This window comes from Platichthys flesus, chromosome 15 (assembly GCF_949316205.1).
Source record: "Platichthys flesus chromosome 15, fPlaFle2.1, whole genome shotgun sequence".
NCBI lineage: Eukaryota > Metazoa > Chordata > Actinopteri > Pleuronectiformes > Pleuronectidae > Platichthys > Platichthys flesus.
In genome coordinates, this window is record NC_084959.1 from 11,651,276 (window position 1) to 11,671,940 (window position 20,665).

The window sequence follows — 20,665 nt, forward strand, 5'->3', positions numbered from 1 at the left end:
CTTGAAAACAATAAACACACTCACACACATTATGACTTAACATGAACAGAATCTACCAACATAAAGGGGCATCTTTTAGGAAAAATAGTTGTCCTTTATTTAGACGGCATGAAATCTGACACACAGCCGGAGGAGGGCGTTATGGCAGGATTACTTCTGCTGCAGCACAGACAAGTGGACACTTCAAGTTATAACATATATATGATTATTTACAAACATAAGTTATAAAGATTAATGGAAAAAATACTGTTTACAGGTACAGTACCTTACATGTAGCATATAATATAAAAGACACTGATTAACATCTACTGTATTATAAGCTGCTTAATATCAAGGTAAGGTTATAGTAGTCAGATACACACATCCTCCAGATACAGCCACAGTAGTCTGACATACAGTCTGTCACAGTTACAAGATAAATATATTATATAATCTACAATCATCAGCACAGGGTCACTGGACGCACCGTGGATCCCTAAAGGCTACGCTAGGTCTTTATTCTGTGATGTGGGGATGACATCATCAGCTCCGTCAGAAGTAGGTGATGTAGTTTTCAGGTATGAGACCTGTTCTGCCATTGTATGTCGCCTGAAGCCAACCTGGTTCCACAGACGGGTACACTGCGCCAACAAACACACACAACTCAGCATGTAATCACTCACAATCGTCTCAACACACGGAAATGTCTCAAACATATCTATGTGACAACAAGAACACCTAGTGTAATTTTAACTTGGCATTAAAACATGATCTGTATCTGGATATATCATGTAGAAGAGTGGTTTTCTTACCGTTTGAGAACAGCGCCCCCTGTGGAAAACTGAGCTCATGGCTGTGCTCTGCTTCACAGGAGTAAAGAGCCTTTGCTTCCCTGAGAAACCAAAAACAATGAGTAAAAACTGCCATTTTGAACATGAGTTAAAAGGGAACTTTGAGTGAGTTTTACTATGTGTAAACTTCACATATCAATAACAACTTCAGAACTGAAAAACAACGTCATAAATCAACGTACCTTCCTGAGGAACAAATGTCTAACGCTGAGGAGAAGACTGAGCTCTCACGCTGTGGCAGCCTGACTGACAGTCTATGACACAAAAACAGTACAAAGCTTTAAATACTGCGAGAGTACAGGCAGGTATTGAGCTAATCAGAAAGATGTAATCACTCCTGCAATCAGACCAATGATGTCACAGTTTAAATCTAGTTAAAAATCCAACAATGTTTTTTTTCCCTGGTCCAACACATTCATGTCGATTCTCAGAGAATCACAGGACTGTAACAGAGCACGTTAATGTCTGACACTCACAGGGATCCAGGTCTCTGGTAGCCATTGCTGGATATGGTCGCAGAGTGCTTGGCAGTCACATCGGAGCCATAGCGGACGTGTGAGGGTTTGCGTGCAGGTGTCGCTCCTTGTGGGTCAAGCGACATGAGACTCTGAACCGACCCATGACAGCTTTTGTAATCTGCAAAAAAACAGGATAAATCAGACCTGGACATGCAGCTACATAATAGATGTTGACCTCGTCAGCACATTTAATACAATTGCCTAATTGCAGCCTTTAAGCAACTACATCAGAATTGTACGCACCCTCGGAGATGTGCAGGGAGGTGAGAGAGGAGGAAGTGGAAAGTTGGTAGGGAAACAACGAAGAGGAGGAGGAAGAGGAGGAGGAGGCCATCCTGTAGGCATTCCTGCGTGAGGTAGAGTCCGTCACTTTGGTTTCTGTGAGGGTGGAGGAGTTGCTTGGTGCATTTATTTCATCAACTGAATGGACGCTCTTCAGAGAGGAGATGGATGATGCCCTCTGCACAGGTTGAACCGGCCTGAGAGAGGAGGCGCGCTCCACTAACGCGTGCTGAGGGGCGGCGGTGGATGTGGAGGCTCGGGAGGGAGATCTCGCCTCTTTGACAGAAGACAAGGATGCAGTGGAGTTTCCTTTGACAGACAATGTCCTCTCTGCAGAGACTAAAGAGGACATGGAAGAGGACACAGAGGAAGTCTGCTGGGCAGGAGTGAGCTGCGAGGACGTCCAGGAAGAGGAAGGAGGGAGGTGAGGGGATGCAGCGCTGTCTGCCTGAGGTTTCTGCTGCTGCTCGTTTGAGGAAATGTGGACGGGGGAATCGGTGGGAGCTGCAGGGGGAGATGCAGGGGGTGAGGTAGGGGGAGATGTAGGGGGAGATGTAGGGGGAGATGTAGGGGCTGGGGAGGATGAGCTAGCCTCTGCAGCAGGAGAGGACAGAGGAGAGGTTTGAGACAAGCCGTTCTTTTCAGAGGAGTGTGAGGACAGAGACTCTTGGCTGCCCCTTGGCGTCGTGCTAGGGCTGCTGCTAAACGTGTCACCTGGAGGGAGACATGAAAACACATCATATTATAAAACTTCTGCTCTCTAGCCCATTCAGACATTTGTGTGTTGATTACAGTCAAGCATTTGAGCTAATAAGTACTGTATTGTATAATATGTCTCTTGATATAAAATCTTTACATGTCAAATAAATGTAAAGGAGTAAAAACTACAATATTTATCACTGAAAAGTTGCAGAATCGAAGTTAAGTTAACATACAATTGAAACACTAAGTCAAGTACAAAAAAAATTGCATTTCAGCCCAGTACTTCAGTAAATGTACTTAGTTACTATTCACGACTGATTGACTCACTGTCATTGTCAGCCAGGCAGAGGGCAGGTGAGTAGAGACGAGCCTTCCTCTTTCCTGATGACAGGCAGATGGCCTTGTTTCTCCGAGGAGTCGATCGAGAGGACGAAGCCTGAGGTAGCGGCACCGACAGGTCCGGGGCCTCCCCAAATATCTGGCAGGAGCATACGGTATGCATGTCTGTAAGCGGTTTGTGTTCACGTGCATACCATAGACTGTATCGGTGCATACGTGTGAGTAAAAGGTGTCAAAGCGCAAGCGTACCTTGTCATGGTTTTCAATGATTATCTCCACCACAATGTTCTGAAACTTGATATTCATCATGGCGGCCACGGTCTCTTCCTGTGACCTCATCAACGTGGGGCCAAAGATCATTCCCAGGTTGGACACGGTCATCAGGTTCTGGTCACTATGAGAGGAAACCCTGCACACACACGCACACACACACATTTTTACATGTCCGAGCCCATTTCACCGGGAAATAAGAAAAAACATTTGAAAATAAATTGTAAATTAAAACTGGTCTGAAATGAACAGCTGTCACATGTACTATAAACAAAAAAGGATAGGAGGTCTCCCCATAATATCAATATAATCATAACTGGGGGAGTCAGGAAGTTGGATGTCCAACTCAACTATGTTCTGCCGCTGCAATAAACATTTATTTGAATTGTCCGACTATTGTTTACTTACTTGCGGAGGTGTTTAGTGAGGAGGTCCAACATCACTCTGTTTTTTTCTGGTAATTTGTGAACAAGAGCATGAATAGCTCTCACTCTGTATTTATGATCATCATACTCTGAAAGCAAGGAAAAGGTTATGATTTAGAGCTGAAAGGGCGAAAGGCTTTTGTCATTAAGTATTAACTTTGTGTTTTTAAAGTGTAAGATCTTACTTGCAGCCTTGATGAACTCTTTATGCAGCCTGTAGGTCAGTACTGGTTCTGCCAGACACCTGGATTTACAAAATAGAAATCTAATAATTAAGTAGAGGTATTTAAAAAAAAAAGAGAGATTTTAGCACTGTACTGTATTTAACCTGAAATAATTCTTAAGGCCGCTGGTGATGGTCTTGTTGTCCCAGGCGTCTGCGTCCAGCTGCATGTCAGAGGGAGCCGAGGAGGCTACAGGAAAGTGGAGACGTCATGATTCACCAGCAGCGACACATTTTAAATTCACAGTTTGGAACCTTTCATCAATCCTCTCACCGAACACACTCGTCATCAGCCGCTGCACTTTGGAGTTGACTCCTCCGGTTCTATACAGTCCCAGCGTGGTGATGCCTGCAAACACACACAGACATGTTTTGAAACACCAGGTAAATAAACAGCCTGGAAGCGGAACCAACATGAATTGACTATCGTTTTACCTCTGCTTTCCACCAGCTCAATACACTTCTTAACAAAGTTGAAGCCCGCCGCATTGAGAAATGCTGTTAAAAACACAGACAAACATTACATCACATTCCTGTGCATTTAAGGAATAATAATCGATAAATGTATGAATTTCTTCTGTGCTGAATCAAATGTACAATTTAAGAACAGAATAAATCAGGGTACTTACTCTCCTCCTTTTTGCTAAGTAAAGAAGGAAGAGTGTAGATCTGCAGAAAGAAATTCAAATTGTATTGTGTTAAACATTAAAACAAATGTATAACGTAAACTAATAATCTACTTTCCAATGCAGTAAAGTTTCATTGACGAACATTAAATTATGATGCCCAGCTGCAGTGCAAGCCTGTTGCACATTTTCTGTGCAGCCTACATTTCCCTGATACTTAATTATTTAATAATGCATATAGTGTTTTCATACAGGTTCTTTTCCATCCATTGCCTCCATCCACAGCCGCCTGTTGGCCTCAGAGACAGCTTGCAGGGTGATGACGCCATGTCTGAAGAGACAGAGAGAGAGAGAGAGAGAGAGTGAGAGAGAGAGAGAGAGAGAGAAACTTCAGTAGTAACGAGAACTTAAGTGTGCTATAGACACACAGACTCTCATCTTCCCATCTCACCTCTCCACCACCTCGATGTCGAAGCAGAAGCGCTTGTCAATGGACTCTGTCTTCCTCCTGACACACGAGCGCAGCCGGAACATCTCTGGTGCGCCGTTAATAACGCCATTCTGTTATAGAGAGACGTGTTTGCAAAATGTGTTTGGTATTTGGTATTCATAGATTATATTGTAGCAAAGTAACTGGATAGATGCAACTCAATGCTTTTAGGACCATTAGTTTTAGCTCATCAGCTACTGAAATAATACTTACGCTAGTCCATAATTATCAATTTGTGTCAAAACATAATATAACATATACAGTATATAAACACTAGCTACTTTATTTAAGTAAAACTTGCATTGATAGGAATTATCTATTCAAACGCTTACAAGTATCTGCAACACCCAAGGTTTTTATGCCAATTGTATTCCCATACATTTTTAGAATGGTCTTTAAAGCTACATTAACATATGACGATAACATACCTCAGGGCTGCTCAAGACTATTGAACACACGGTTTTAGAAAAATGGGCTAAGAACATTTATCATCACTGGTGTAGTCGTTCGTCTGTGCCGCCAGCTCACCTGTCTGCTGGCTGGTCTGGTCTCTGTGTTGCTCATGGTGAACATCTTGGAGCTTTTCTCATACGTGCAGTAGTATCTGGTCCACACACTGCCCAACGGACCTGGAATACGTGACACACGTTTTCACGCAGAAGCACTTCAGTTTGCGTAAGCGGGAAAAAACACAGAGAGAGAGAGGGGACACAATGACTTCTGTGTATCTCACGTTTCTCCTGGATATACAGATATCCCTCTATGGTGAAACAACTGGGGGCTTGGAAGTCTTCTTCTGCAGATCGGATCCTCTTCATCAGCCTCTCAACCTCAGCCCGTGTACTTTCAAAGTTATTGCGAGCCTGAACGATAAACATATACATAAAAAAACTGCATTGAATGGAGGCTTTCAAATATACAAGCAGTGTAGTTTTTACCTTCCCCAAGGAGATTATGTTTGTCTAGCAGTTATTTAGCAGGAGTATGCAAAAAACTACTTCATGGATGCCCACAAAACTTGGAGGAAGGATGGGTTATGGGTCAGGTAGGAACGCGTTAAATTTTGGTGGCAAACCCAGGAATTTAATCATTAATAAAAAAATGTAAAAAGTTACAGTGAATGGTTATATAGTCAAGCTGAGTAAGTTACTCCATCTGAGACAATATAATGTAAATCCAAGCTGTGCATCCGCTTTCATCCAAACAGAAAAGCAAAACAACTTGAGTCCCCAAACCATGATTGTGCTTAAACTAAATGCGAAAGTAAATAAATTTCCCAGAAATTGTTAAAGAAAAAAATGAAGACCTATCACTTTCTCATAAGAAGCAGATAGACTAAATAAAAGCGTAATCTCAGTAAAAATGTCTCTCACACGTGATAAATGACCCAGATTCAAGCTTGAAGTTTGCAGTAAACACACACTCACATTCTGCAGGTTGAACTGAAGCTGCTGCTTGTAGGGCTCAAACTCACTGGCCAGCTCATAGCCCTCATGGTAGAATGTAAACAAACCCTGCAGGAAGGCTAATAGCTGAAGAGCAAAGGGAGAAATCAACAGGAAAAAATGTTACGTGCCGGGATGATTACAAAAGAATGATCATCAGTCATCGGCTCAATCAGTCAAATTAGTCTCCGTCGGACCAAACAAAATCAGACGCTGCTTATTGTTTGTTTTTTCTACCCTTGTTTACTTTACTACAAAGAGTTTCCCTCTATGTCTGGCGGAAGAGGTCTCAGAGCGGGAACTGCTGCAACAGCAACGGGAAGTGGGCTTTACTGATATGTATCAATATCACATTTTGATCACAGGCCAAATATTGTTTGTATTATGTAGCTGCCTTTCCATGATCTTGTCTGCATGTACACAACTCTCGGCAGGAGGAAAACTGCTGATACTGACCAAACATTATGTACTGCAAATTAAATCTTTATCCCAGCATGAAAATACACTTTTTACCTGCACAAAAGCAACATAAAAACATATAATGATAACAGATATTATAATATTGTTTGCATATCTGTGAACTTACCGGCTCCACAAATTCAAACTTCTTTCTTTCCTGCACTTCTTGGATCTTGAACACATACTGCAGTGATGCATCATAAAAAACCTGCCTGTCCTTACTCATCTGTGTGTCAGCCTGCAACAGAAACAGCCACAACACACATACACTACTTAATGTTATCTAACACATGCGGGAGGAACTAGGTGTGTGTGTATAGTAGGAGCTGGACAGTTCACCTCGTGCAGCTGGGATTCCTTCTTCTTGGAGGACAGACTGAGGTGTTTCTCCAGGACAGAGTAGTACCTTTCTGTCTCTTTGTCAAACTGCTTCTTTCCATCCTGGTGCAGACATGAGCAACAGATAACAAATGGCTTGTGAACTTTTACATCTGATAATAAAAGGTATTTTATTGATACTTATTTATGATCCATTTTATTGTTAAACTGTATAATATCAAGCCAGAATCACATTTCCCGGTTATAAGGTTTTGATAATGACATCGCAGTAATCGTTATTCTGTTTATATAACAGCCAATATATTGTTATTGAAGATCTTTTACTCAATATGGGCATTGGCCGCCAAAAAGTATTTTGGGATTTATTCTCTATGATCTCAATTCAACTATTAGCACGCAGGATATCCATCTCATAACTGTCAAGATATTTCACTCTGAGTCACAAACGTCAGGGGAAACATCACAGGCTCAGCAACATAGCCAGATTTATCCCGTTGGGACACCAGTGGCCACAAACAAATTTCATGTGAATTAAGCCGATGGTTGTTAAGACATTTTGTAGTTTGGACCACAGCGATGGTGTGAACCGCTGACCAAGAAACTCGCTGCTGGTGTGCCTCAAAATATCACATTTCCACATATCTGCAGTGGGATCTCTGCATTCCTCCAAATATCCACCCACAGCGTCCTGTATCTGATTCTTCACAAGTTCCCTAGAATTTTGGACTGAACAAACATTCCAGACCGGAGTTATGACTTAATGCAGGGGGACCATTAATAATCTAAATGAAGTGACTCTGACAAAATATTTAGGACAACAGCTCTTTTCCAAGACTGCACATGTCCAGACTCTTCCTTCCTGTTCAATGACGTCAGTGTGATGGTTAACTGCTCACACTCTCCTGCTACATTCTGCAGGCTGAGGAGTCGCTTGCATAAGCAGGGGCCTTTGATTTTATTAGTTTGAGCTGCGACCAGTTCTATTTACCAAACGCTGCCTTTGAGTCAAGACTGATATCTCTACTTCTACTTCTGTAAGTGTATAAATAATACAGAGGTATACAAAGAAAAGACAATGAGAAAAATGGAATCATTAGATCTGAGACAGCTGCTGAAACCAGACACCAGACTCAGTTTGTATTTACACTGCCTCACCGAGTTCAACTGTGTCTGTCTGCAACGCGGCCCCTGTCTTGTCTCCCAGCGTCCGTTCCCATGACCCTGCTACTGACACCGGACTGAGATACATCGTTTATCTGAACAAATTGGATTCTCTGACCACTGACTGAGAGGCTGACTGGGCCCAGACCAGAGTGGGATAATCTGTCTGCTCACCACCCACAGTGTTAGATAACTAATGAATAATGATGTTCGCAGACCGGCCTCGGTTAAAAGCTGAACAGAGACAGTGTGAAGCTTTGAGAATCAAATGTGCTCCTTTTATTTAAAGCGTTAATTCCAACAAGTGAAGATATAATACCTTAACAGCTCCAATCTGCTCCTTACGAAACCTCTCGAGCGGTGAGATCAGCACGTCATCCGCGTTCTGGATCTGAGCCGGAAAAAACAAGTCAGGTCAGGGGGGCAAAACAGTAAATACTAAAACCAGCAATGAAAAAGAGACATTAGTTCAGTCATAGGTGATGACTTTATTGACATTAGTTTCCTTCATGGGCAGATGTTGACACTGAACACTCAAATTCAAGGTCAATTTCGAATGAGGACATTCAAACGTAAATTTTATAACTGGGTTTCTCAATCAAAACATTAACAAAATACCTAGTTTGATGATGTTGGGAAGCAGCCTGGGATCGAGGGAGTTGATGTTGTTTCAACCATTGGGTTTATGGATGAGGTAATGTATAAAGGTTTTATTAACGTTAAGCAGCAAACGGCAATAAATACTCCAGATCCATTGTGAGTAGCTACTAAAAATAGTGGAAGGGAAAAAACTAAAGAAACATCCTATTATCTTGTATAAAATTAGGGATTTAAAGTAAGTACACAAGTCAACAAATATATGACATAAGTCAGGTCGCACTAAGATATTTTAAAGAAGGATTGTTACATATTTTATCTCTAACAAGATTTTAATCCATCATGAAGTTGTGTATTGGTACAAAGGCTAATACAAAGATTTACTTATTCTATTTATCTCGTCCAGTATTTGAGTTTACTGGGAGCAAGCTTCATGCCGTTAAATGTTCTAAGTATTTTTTAAATCAAATTATCAACCAGCCATATCAAGAACAAAGCAATTGTAATAATATTTTTGGAGCGGACTGTACAATGTGTATTAAAAACATGCGGTTGATGTTGAGGTTTGACAGAGCTGTTATCAGAAGTCTGGTGTTTATATTTAGCCTGGGTCCTCTTTAGTCATGAGTCTACATACTGCACGTCTTGGTCATGTCTTGCTTTGTTCTGTCCTGTTGATTTAAGCATTACAGTCTAAATAACTTCCCAGCCCTGCATCATTACTTCAGTTTAGTGCTGCACAAGTAGCGACAAAAAGGCTTGATTTCTTTGTATGTTTTTTTTTAAAGCACATAACAATAAGCAGGAGGAAACTGAAACTAAAAGAATGAGGGGCATTGTCAAATCTCTACAATAGTCCTCTCAGGTCAAACAGGTTTTTCAGAGGAACCCATTTGCTGGAATTGCCCTTTAACTTAATAAGACGTATCAGCGGTGCTGTAGCAGTGGTGCCACTCCAGCAGAAACACAAAGAGAGGGAGAGAGAGAGAGAGAGAGAGAGAGAGAGAGAGAGAGAGAGAGAGAGAGAGAGAGAGAGAGAGAGAGAGAGTGAGAGAGAGAGGGGGGGGGGGAGCAGACAAACACACAGAGGACCCTTTTATGGACTTTCCCAAGCAGTCAGAGCTGTACTCAGTCTCACAGGGGAATTGGCAGAATAGGTTCCACATGGTTCCTCTGTAACCAGACCATACACACACACACTGTGCACCACATACTTAGCCCAGTTAGCATACCTGCACATACATTGCACATGTATGGGGGTTAGCCTGCACAAAGGCTGTGAGTCCAATCACTCCCACACACAAAGGCCTCTCTGGTTGCTGGAGTGGCTCTGAGTCAAAGTCGTTTTTCTCAGAATCACTATGGAGACTCACTGCTGGCACAAGATGTTGTTTCTCTACAAAATGCGTGAATCAGACTTGTGGGAAAACCAGTTCAAGGCACAGGCATGAGGAAGCTGGTGTGATTCATGGAGTGAGGGCTACTGACAAAAACTATTACTTTCACTTGTTGAGAGTTGAGGCAGATTCATGCCGATAAAGCAGAGTTAAAGAGGGTGCACAACTACTGGTGGACAAAAGGAACTGTTAGGTTCGTTGACAACAATGTGGGTGAGAAGGGTTTTTGGTTTAATGGTATACTCAGATCAACAAGATACGATTCCTTGACTAAGGCGAATCCTTCTCCATGTAAAGTTTTATACAGATAAAAATAGTGTAGAGAGGACAGTCTAAAAATGTTTTCAAATTAATATATAGTTTAATCTGATTAATTATTAATTAATTACGTTTTGAAGAATTAAGAAGTATTAGAAGTAAAAAGACCTTGAAAATGTACAACACAAAGACCTCTCTCTCGCACACACACACACACACACACACACACACACACACACACACACACACACACACACACGCGTAATACACAATGGTTTAGTCTTACTAGTCGTTTTCTCTCCTCTTCCATGGTGCTCAAGAGCTGAGAGAACTCCTTTAAGGACTGAGCTGTAAAAGACATTTGACACCTCAAATCTGGGAAGGCTGATCATATTTTACACATGTTGCAGTTTCAGCTCTTAGTGTTTTATTTGCAACTCACCAATATTGACCTCATCATCGGTCTCAGCGTCCCCAGTACATTCAAACTGGAACTCCTGGAGAGACTGGGAGAACCGCTGAACAGCAAGAGAGAGACCTGGCAGAAACACAGAGAGGATTTCAATCAGTCACTAAAAGCAGGTACGAGTTATTTCCAACACTCATTCCCTCATAATTTTTAAATGAGATTGCACTACATTGTGGCTCAACACAATGTAGTACTACTATTTGGCATAGACTGTATGCAGATGGAAGACACGTCTCCCCTTCTTCCCACAGTACAAAATTCAACTCAAAATGTTCCAGATGTGGGGGCCACCATCTTGCACTTTCGACGTCATTTGGAGTTTGTGCAGCAGTGATTTTGTGGAGGTGTTGCCAATACACACATCAAACAATAGTGAGCCGGTCTCAGCTGTCGATTATGTTTCAACCCATTTTATAGCATCATATTACGTATTTAAAACAAACTTGATGTAATACATTTGATGTGTTGTTTGAGTTTATTGTTTGGTCCAATTCCCATCCACTAACATGGAGGAGGCAGGGTTTATTAACTATACACAGCCTGCCACCTGAGGGTGATCCACTTGATGTGGCTTAAATTTTGGGCGTTCTCATGTTATTCATCTCTATATTCAGTCGATGCCATTTCCCTACAACACTAAAGGCGACATCACTTTTTCCCTCCTGTAATAAGCTAACACCACCGCAGGGACATGAGGTGTCAGAGTCGCATGTAAACAAACCGACACGCCCTGCAGTAAACGCCACTTACACTGACTCGCCAAAATCTGTGTTTATGTGTCCAAACAACACTCCAATAACAGTTTTACACGCCCTTTCACTCTGTGGTGCATCAACACTTGGCACCACAATGCCGCATTATCTTACTCACACACTCATAACTCGTTTGCCAGCTGCTGTAAGGCACTATTTTAATCACAGTGCTGCATTGTGCACTAACACTTAAACCATTAAAATGTGATTCAGTTACTGTGTAGATAAGAACGCTGCCTGGAGATCAGCAAAACAGAACTGCAGTCAAGTCCGATGCATGAAAGTAGACACAGGGGGAAGCAGAGCTATAATTTTTTATAGCTATTTACTACTTTTAAATAATAGCTTAATTGCTATCAATAAGAACAGAGCTGTTGTCCTTTATTATTGATATCTAAAATATGCACTGCAGGGAGTTCTTATGTATGTAATGTACAGCAGACTACATACAGCACTTTGCTTGGTTCAGTTTCGAGATGCTGAACTGGTTTAGTTGGTGTTATTTTTATATCATTGTTGCTCGATCGAATTGAAAATCACCTTTACTGCCATAACACAAACACATGTGAGAGGAAAACACTGACAACACCAGATCTTGAAAAGACTTTCCAATGACAACAGAATTTCCAGTCAGTAAAGGTAATAAATGTTGGCCTATCAAATAACAACAGCACCACATAATGGTTGTATCATATCTCTGTGGCGATGGTGTATTAGTGTGACACGGCAACGTGTGTGTGGTACACACTAATGTATTCAACCAGCAGGTGAGTCAAAGGAACAACAGGCTGTTTGTCTGCGCTTAAACCTGATCAAAAGAAATAGATCAGGTTGAGCAGCAGTCAACAGCCAGCTCTACAGGAGGTACAGAACAATCTATGGTCTCTGATACATTTCAGATCCATCCCTGGTTTAATATATTTATCTTACAGCGCATTCCTCTGCCAAGGCCCAACAGTGCCCTTAGATTCCATAAAGCTATACCAAATTGTTATTACCAAGAAACTCTGATGCACATGTCTTTACTCAAACAACCAAATGGCAACTTCTGAATTTTAACCTTTTAAGTGATACATTTAACATGTACTGTTCTTTGTACGACTTTGTTGACCAACAGTTAGTCAGCCTCTACGTATAAGTTATAAATCTATAGTTGTAAATATTGATAAGAAACTAAGAATCCAGGCAAAGTGGGATGCAACCCTGACTCCTTTCTCGATAATTGGTAATAAGAAAACTATAAAGTAAGTAGGGAAATTAAACTGCAGCTTTGTAAACAGGTCTTTGTCAGACATGCCCCCCAAAGCCAAGTGTAGTTGTGAGATTGTATATTTAACACTGTAACTGTGTCATTAACAGTGCTGTTCACATCATGAAGCACAGTCAGTGTGATTGACTCTCAACAAGTGAGTAGACTAAACTCACCACCCTGTCTGAACTGATGGCCTCGGGCTGCCCTCTGTTATCAGGCTGGGGGCAGAGTGTAATGCAGCGTGGATTTAACAGATCTCTACTTACTTCTCAGGGCAGATATGAGCATGTTTCCGTCTTTGATCAGGTCTTTGATAAACCTGTTGGTTCGCTCCAGCTCTATCTCGTGGCACTGCAGTCGCTCCCTGAACTCCGGACTGTCCAGGAAAGAATCGCTGAACTCCAGCGTCGGCAGACCCATCGCTCGATCTCACTCTCCCCGGTGTCCGATGAATAAAGCACCGACTCCTCTGCTGCGGGTTCGCGGGAGGATGAGCCGGAGGTTCACTGCGCTCGGGGACGTTTGGTCAGAAGTTGGTTCCAGCTCCTGTTTTTCATGCCGCTCTCACTTTTTTCCGAACTTCCGGACACTGAATCGCAGCAGAGCCCCGGACACAGACGCTTTCGCTCGGCTTCGTACACGACGAGCCCCCGCGCGGCTCTCCTCGCCTTTTAAATGAAGTGTACAAGTATAACGTCGCGTTGACTTGTAAGCAACTTCCCGGGAGACACGCGAAAACTCCGCCGCCACAAACAAAGCAGCTGCAGCCAGGATCATACGTCACACAGCTGTGGACCGAGGCGCCACACAAGGCTCCCACTGTAGCCCTGTTACTATGGGAACGGGAGACTCCTGCTGGCGCGCGATAAAATAAGTTTGCCAAATAAATGAAAAAACTTTATACAGAGTGGACTATATAACTGTAACAAAGACATTTTCTCTCTCTATTAACATATTTATATGTGTATGCGTTTAAACATGTATCCACGTTTATTATTTATATATAAATATGTATATCCATATATGCATAGTGTGTCTGTGTTCTCGTTTTATTACCTGTAGGACTTTTCCAGTATAAACATTGACATTGTTAGGACCAGCAGACCTCATGGGGACCAAGGCCCCCATGAGATCGAATGTCATTTTTGAGGGTTGGGGGTGAGATGTGAGTTGTGGTTAGGGTTATAAATGAATTGGTCATAATTAAGGATAAGCTTTTGGTTGGGCTGGCTACAATGAATGGATGTCAATGTAAAGTCTTCAAAAGGATAGCTCTGCAACCTTGTATGTGAGTGTGATTTTTTTGTGGGGACCATTTAAAGCATAGATCCTTAGAGTGAGGACTTTTTTGGAAATTGAGGACATTTTGGCTGGTACTCACTTATCAAAGGGGTGTTTGAGGGTTAAGACTTGGTTTTAGGGTTAAGGTTAGTATAGGTCTAGGTTAGTAAAGTTTAGTGTCAAGGGCTAGGGAATGCATTATGTCAATGAGTGTCCTCACTAAGATAGAAGTACAAACATGTGTGTGTGTTATATGTACATACAATTTATTGACAGAGGAAGCGAAAGTGCTGAAAGGAAGTCTGATTGAATGATAACTCTACGTCCTCAAAGTCCATCAGTTCACGTACCAGTTAAGAATAGGACAATGTGAGTTTAAACACTATGATAAACTTACAGTATCTTCTGAGGTAAGGGTTCGATTTAGGGAATCATCACAAACTGACCATTCGACAGAGACATTTTTTGAACAGGAGGCAATTGGATTCCCTTATATGCTGCAAAGATATCCAATGACGGAAGATGATGATACTGCTCACATTACAAAGAAGAAGAGGGCCAATCAAGAAATCTGACAGCTGACCTTACAACAGTAATCTGTTGTACCTCTTTTGATATACAAAATGATGCAGCAACACAACAATTAATCAGATCAAATTCACCTACACATATGGAATACAACTGGAATTCTTAATCGTCCCAAATGGATTATTTGCCTTTTGCACTTTTCATTGGTCAAAAAAACTAAATAGATTATATGGTTATTGTGGGTCTTGCTTCATTGCTTTTAGCCCAAACTGTGACAGCTTGAGTATTGCCAAAATATATATATTTTGTGTGTAAGTTTAAAGTGTAACAAAGAATTTTTACATTGGTTTTAAAAGTTCAGTGTGTAACATTTGGTGACATCTTGTGGTAAATTTGCATGTTGCAGCTGAACACCCCTCACCTCTCCCTTCCTTTCCAAACATGAAACGGAACCTTATGAAACCTTCAGTAGTCATACAAACTCAAAAGGTGTGGAGCTTGTCCAGTCTTGGCTGAGGACCCGCTCCCTGTAAATATATTTAAATATAAATGGCTCATTCTAGGTTAAAGAAAACAACAATTTGTACAATTTAATTGAAACCCACTAGTGAAAACATCACTAGGAGTATTGTATATAAAACGTCTGCCAATAGATCCCTTTCGCCTTAATCCAACACACTGGACATAAATAAGTGATATAACTTATAAACTGTTTAAAATATAGACATATAAACCATTTCATACTGTTATCTGACTGTGAACTGTCCTTGTACAAACTACATGGCAAGACAATATAACTATGTGCACACACGAATGTGAAACTGTGGTAGATAAGGTCACTACTCCCCTTTTCACAAGTATAAGGTTCCCTGCTGAGAAGAAACAGGCTCAACCATAGCCTCCGATGAGAAAGAATTATAGTTGGTATTTGTGCCAGTTGGAAACCAGGCATCTCAGAGCATTACTGAGAGCTGCCCAAATGCCTCGGGGCAACCACTTAATAAACATATCTTCTCTCTTTTCTGACAACTTGGCATGTGTTTGGCTTAACACAACTGCAGTCTGATTTACTTTATCAGCGCTGTACTTGCTACGGTACAGTCTCCCTTTTTTTAAAGCTGTGCAAGTGGCCACTGCAAAGCTTCAGCTCTCTGTTGGTGCTTTATTGTCTCAGTTGGTAACCACTGTCTGTGCACTGTAGAAGAATAGGATGCCATGACTACTGTAGTAAACAACTTTCCACTCTATATAATGCCTGTCACACATGTTCACACATAGACGGTATAGGGAAACTGCAGAAGTATACCTTGTTAAGGTAAGCAATTTTTTTTATACAACTACTATCTGTGACTGTACAATAAACCTCTGGTCATTTTTACAGTAATTTTTGCATCGGACAACAAAGATTGAGAGCTGCGGGCGATGCCAGTGAGCCAAAAAGACATTCAGGAGCCGAGAGACAAAATGTTCATCCAAAATGCCAACCCACAACAACCATGTCGCCACGATTTCCTTCTGCGTGGTCGACCCTACAGGGGAGAACTGCCGTCTGTGGCAGGTAAAGATCGGCTGCATTGCTGGTGATGTTCTGGGATCAGCAAACAAGATGCATCCAATCAATATTTTATTTTGTCAAACATGTATAATGACCTTTCATGTTGTACATATTGTGTTGTATTGGACATTATTTTCTGTTTGATCTATCTTGTTCCTAGTCTGCTGTTGTATTTGTGTGAACTATCAGTTGTTCATCACGTCAACAGACCTAAAACATTGTGATCTGATATGTTGTGGATCAGGTTTGTTCACAACTTCAAAAATACAAGATAACTAGACAACATAAATAATATAGAAAGAATGTAAATAAGAGAAAAGTATTATTTTTGTTTTTCTTTTATTAGTTTAACTAATATTATTAACATTCTAAATAAAAAAGTCAGATTGGAAGAATTTCAGTAAATATTAAGTGAGATTATACAGCGGGGACAATGTGTAAATTGGAAATGGTATTCAATATAACCAATTTTGAAAATAACTACTTATAAGTTCCTAATACTTTTTTGTGTTAAACATGAACACTACTTAAAAACAGAAAACAGTTTTCCCCCTTACGAAAGAACTTTTTACCGTCTTTGTTACCTCCTGACCTCCCCAGGATTCCTCCTCTACCCGGACACTCCTGCTAAGATGGAGACCACGTCACAAGAGGCGTTCTGCTCCAGGCCCATCCCACGACCAGACAGAGGCAAAGGTCGCAGTGTAAACTCTATCATATCATATCTGTTTTGAGATAAACAGCGACTATTGTCTATAAGTGTTGACAGTAAACATGCTAAGCAGCGTATTGTGTGTCATATACATGAGATGGTGTTTGGGAGAAGTTCATGTGAGTTCAAATGGTGTGACAGTGTTCCATTTAACAACTGGATATATAGACAAACATATGAGATAAATAATAATGTTAATATTTATGAATAATAGGGTATTAGGATCATTGAAGAAGAAAACGATTTCTGCAACTTTCATGGGACATTTCAAATCTGTGTTGAAATGGAAACCCTTTAACAAGTTCACGAATACCTTCAGGAAGCCATATCGCACAGAGCACACAGCAGGAGTCGCACTGTCCTCATCCCCCAGCCTCGAGACAAACAGGAAGAGGAAACAGAAGCGGGGACAGGGAACCAGGGGAGGGAGAGACAGCCGTGAAAAATGAACATGATACAGAGGAGATGCAGTCTCAGTATCAGAAGGATTTCCCTCCTCCGTCCTCCTGCCGCAGGAGGAGAACACCTGCCCTCCCGCAGCCGGACAACATTGGCATCAACCCGGCCTTCGGGTGGGAGAGAGCTTTACTAACACCACAGTGTACTTTAGCATTGTGAAGAGAACAGTTTATTAGAGTCTGTGTGTTTTGGTTCACAGGATCGAGTTTAACACAGTTCAAAGACAGACGTACGCTGGTTGGCCCGTCGTGAAACCCAGGTATTCCGGGCCAGCGGACTGAAAGCAGCCCCGTCCTGACAACCCAACATGGCTTCTGAAAGAAAGTCTCTACCATATGTAAGAAATCAGCTTGTCACACCAGACCGCTTATTACATTTTCTCTTTGCTATTAATATTGTAAAATGTCATTGTATTGCCATGAATCCAAGTTTGTCTCGGTGATGATGTCATATTCACATAATACCTTGCACAGCAATAAACTGGATTTTACTAAGAGGTGAAAAGCATAACAGTTTTATGGGTTCTTACGAGCTATTTTTTAGTTTGTTACAGACTCGTGAACTATGCTGTAACTCTTGATTTGTAATCTTACTCAGCTTAGACATGATTGGGTTGAAAAAGAAATGAGGTATGCGGGTTGTTTTCTCTGTTGCATAAGTTCTTCTCAGAACAAACTGTTTTCCCAGGATCAATTTCCTTTCGGGGAAAAAATGATGAATTTCCCAGCAGTGAGATCAATCTGAAGAGCTAATGGACCAATGATTCCACAGCCTGGTGTGTGCGTCACTGGATAAGACCTAATGCTGATAAAAGACCTTTAGAGTTAATATTGATGGGTTCCGATATACCTGCGGTCAGCTTGAGAGAAAACAATCCTCTTGATGACCCATACCTGAAACATGAGCTGCCTCTGTGGGCAGGATCAGGCATCAAACAGCTGCAATAAAACTCCACAGCACTGAGAGTTTGATGAGTTTTATATCACACTTTAAAAGTGACTTCCTACACGTTCTTATTCAGCTTTTGTCTCTACTACAGGCTGTAAATAAAGAGAAACGACACGTCTCCACATGTTATACAAAAATAAAGACAAAATATTCCACATATGGATGCTGTTTTGTCCTTGTCCAGCCAGCCACCAGGGGGCAATCAAGAGGATTTGGCTTCACTGTTAGGAAGCTTTCTTGTCATCCACCTTTTTATTCAGTCTGGATATGATTTCTTGTATTTTAGTTATAAGTGTTGTTGTTTTCGTTTTCAAATGAGTGGTTTGGGACATGTCCGATAAACAACCACCTCCATTGGCTAAGAACAAAAACACCTTAATTGTAACTAATGCAGTTTTGCCATTAATAATTCGTATTGGTGGCCTCTACATTAGCTTGATGATGATTAGCAACATTGCTGGTGCAAGAAATAGCAAAGGATTACAAAAAAGTGAATTGCCAACAATGAAAAATAGAACAATTAGACATTTTAGTAGCTTAAACTTAAGATGAATGAGGAAACTGAGAAGCTTCTAAAATGTTAGTAACAATCTCTGGAGCATAGAACAAGCGTAGCACCAAATCCTCATCAGTGGGTTCTACCACATATGATGCCTTCAAATGTCCTCATCGGTTTAAAGTCTGTATGACACAGAGAAGTTAAACTGTCAACCTGCCATACATGTCCCAACCTGTGCAAACCTCATCAGTACAACTTTCCTACACTGCCTTCTTGGCTTCACACTCGAGGAGCTGCAGCAGCTGGGCTGAACATCGGTGACAGGCTGCACATGAACCAGAGGATAGTCTTCTTCTTCGTTTGGTTTTACCGCCATCAAGGTGGAAGTCACGGTATCACCTTCTGTCCCTGTGCCTGCTCCTGTCCCGGTACCTGCGGTCGTCCCTTTCTCTGCCTCTTTCCCGGTCATCTCTCCTGCCTCTGCCGCCCGAGTCGCCCTCCCTGTGTCGGTCCCGGTCCCGGTCCTCCCTGTCTCTGGCCCCATGTCTCTCCCACTCCCTGCCTCCGCCTCCACCTCCCCATTCCTGCCCCAGACCCACGGCGAGGTTGATGGGTTTACGGAAGGGCCGGTCCCTGCCCCCGAACCGCAACTGGCCGGATTCCTTCTTCCCTCCCTGGCCGCCGCCGAGCCGCCGCGGGACCCAGCCCTTGAGGGTCCTCTCCTGTTCGAAGTCCACGAACAGTTCGTACTGGTCCACCACCAGTTTGTTGGCGTCCCGGCGGGCCCGGAGCACAGAGCGCTCCTCCTTGTACTCGATGAAGGCGTATCTCTTGGAGAAGCCCGTGACGATGTCCCGGACCAGCCGGAGCCGCTTAATATCTCCGTACTTGGAGAAGACCTCGTGAAGCTTCTCCTCGGTGGTCTCGGGATTCAGACGAGACACGAAAACAATGAGAAGCGGATCTCCGACGACACCCTTGTTGGGCTTGTATCGGGCACTCATAGCCCTCCACACCGCCCGGTCATGCGGCTCAAGGTCCGTCCCGTCGATGCTGCCAGCTTTGAGCGGGTCGTACACTTTCGCTATGGGATTCCAGTCAACCATTTTTACATGAAACGAGGCTACAAGCGTCTCCTTTCGTACATAAGTTCCAGAGTGTTCCCTGAGAGTACCCGGAAGCTGTGCGTCCGTCCACAATAACACCCCGTGGTGAAACAAGCCCTTGTCCATCGCATTATAATGGTTCCTACTCACTCGTGAGTTGAAACCAGTTTAACCACTAACGCTGTGGACAGACGGCGTCAAATTAATACCTGTATGGTAACAAATTCGCAATAATACTCAAATAAAGATATACGTCTCGTCATTTGCCGTATTTGTTGATATATCTTATATATAAAGTAACAACAAAAACATAACATTTGTCACGTAGTACTTCAAATCCAGAATTGTCTCGATAAAGGCACTTTAAAATTATTTCACATTAAATAATCAGAACTCATATTGCATCTAATAATAATATACACTCCATATATACCTGCCTTTTCACCAGAAACCGTCCTCTGACCCAGACATACAATATAATCAAAGGTCTGCACATGACTATTTGAGTTACAAAGTTGTAATGTAATTTCCCATAACCATCCCAACTCAAGCCCCTTGCTAGTTATGAGGATGGACCTCCATACGAGAGCTAAGAAGCTGTAAGGGTTTCATCTCCGACACAGTTGATATTTATTATCTGCATGTGCTGAAAAGTGAAGTGTGAAGGTTCAATCTTGACTTTGGGCAAAGTAATTTATTTTCAAATGTGTTACTTAAAACAAAAAAACTGATGTTTAAATGGC

General features: G+C 41.9%; 3 protein-coding genes across 5 annotated transcripts; 1 reads left to right on the forward strand and 2 right to left on the reverse strand.

Moving 5' to 3' along the window:
• Positions 1-70: 70 nt before the first annotated feature.
• Positions 71-13,644, reverse strand: LOC133969466 (rho GTPase-activating protein 42-like). Its single transcript, XM_062405971.1, has 24 exons — positions 13,101-13,644; positions 10,804-10,899; positions 10,648-10,709; positions 8,429-8,500; positions 6,949-7,050; positions 6,737-6,847; positions 6,133-6,237; positions 5,439-5,568; positions 5,234-5,334; positions 4,667-4,776; positions 4,468-4,546; positions 4,219-4,258; positions 4,025-4,087; positions 3,864-3,938; positions 3,695-3,779; positions 3,552-3,610; positions 3,350-3,455; positions 2,921-3,080; positions 2,660-2,810; positions 1,592-2,344; positions 1,307-1,466; positions 1,013-1,084; positions 792-871; positions 71-620 (listed from the first exon to the last, which is right to left on the reverse strand). The coding sequence occupies exons 1-24, from the start codon at positions 13,252-13,254 to the stop codon at positions 532-534; spliced, it is 3,015 nt and encodes a 1,004-aa protein (XP_062261955.1). The 5' UTR covers positions 13,255-13,644; the 3' UTR covers positions 71-531.
• A 2,006-nt stretch (positions 13,645-15,650) lies between these two features.
• Positions 15,651-18,213, forward strand: si:dkeyp-69c1.9 (uncharacterized). 3 transcript variants are annotated; one of them, XR_009924253.1, is made up of 6 exons: positions 15,657-15,958; positions 16,025-16,201; positions 16,799-16,894; positions 17,230-17,482; positions 17,569-17,706; positions 18,057-18,213. XR_009924253.1 is itself a non-coding variant. In XM_062406661.1 (5 exons), exons 2-5 carry the CDS (start codon positions 16,066-16,068, stop codon positions 17,648-17,650), a joined length of 567 nt encoding a protein of 188 aa, XP_062262645.1. In that variant the 5' UTR covers positions 15,651-15,958; positions 16,049-16,065; the 3' UTR covers positions 17,651-17,873. The 3 variants fall into 3 exon arrangements, 2 of the variants coding, with proteins under 2 accessions (XP_062262645.1, XP_062262644.1); XM_062406661.1 differs by lacking the exon at positions 18,057-18,213 and having other exon boundaries at positions 15,651-15,958; positions 16,049-16,201; positions 17,569-17,873; XM_062406660.1 differs by lacking the exon at positions 18,057-18,213 and having other exon boundaries at positions 15,659-15,958; positions 17,569-17,873.
• A 116-nt stretch (positions 18,214-18,329) lies between these two features.
• Positions 18,330-20,038, reverse strand: snrnp35 (small nuclear ribonucleoprotein 35 (U11/U12)). The gene has a single exon (XM_062406659.1). The coding sequence runs from the start codon at positions 19,920-19,922 to the stop codon at positions 19,212-19,214; it is 711 nt and encodes a 236-aa protein (XP_062262643.1). The 5' UTR covers positions 19,923-20,038; the 3' UTR covers positions 18,330-19,211.
• Between the last annotated feature and the right edge of the window lie 627 nt (positions 20,039-20,665).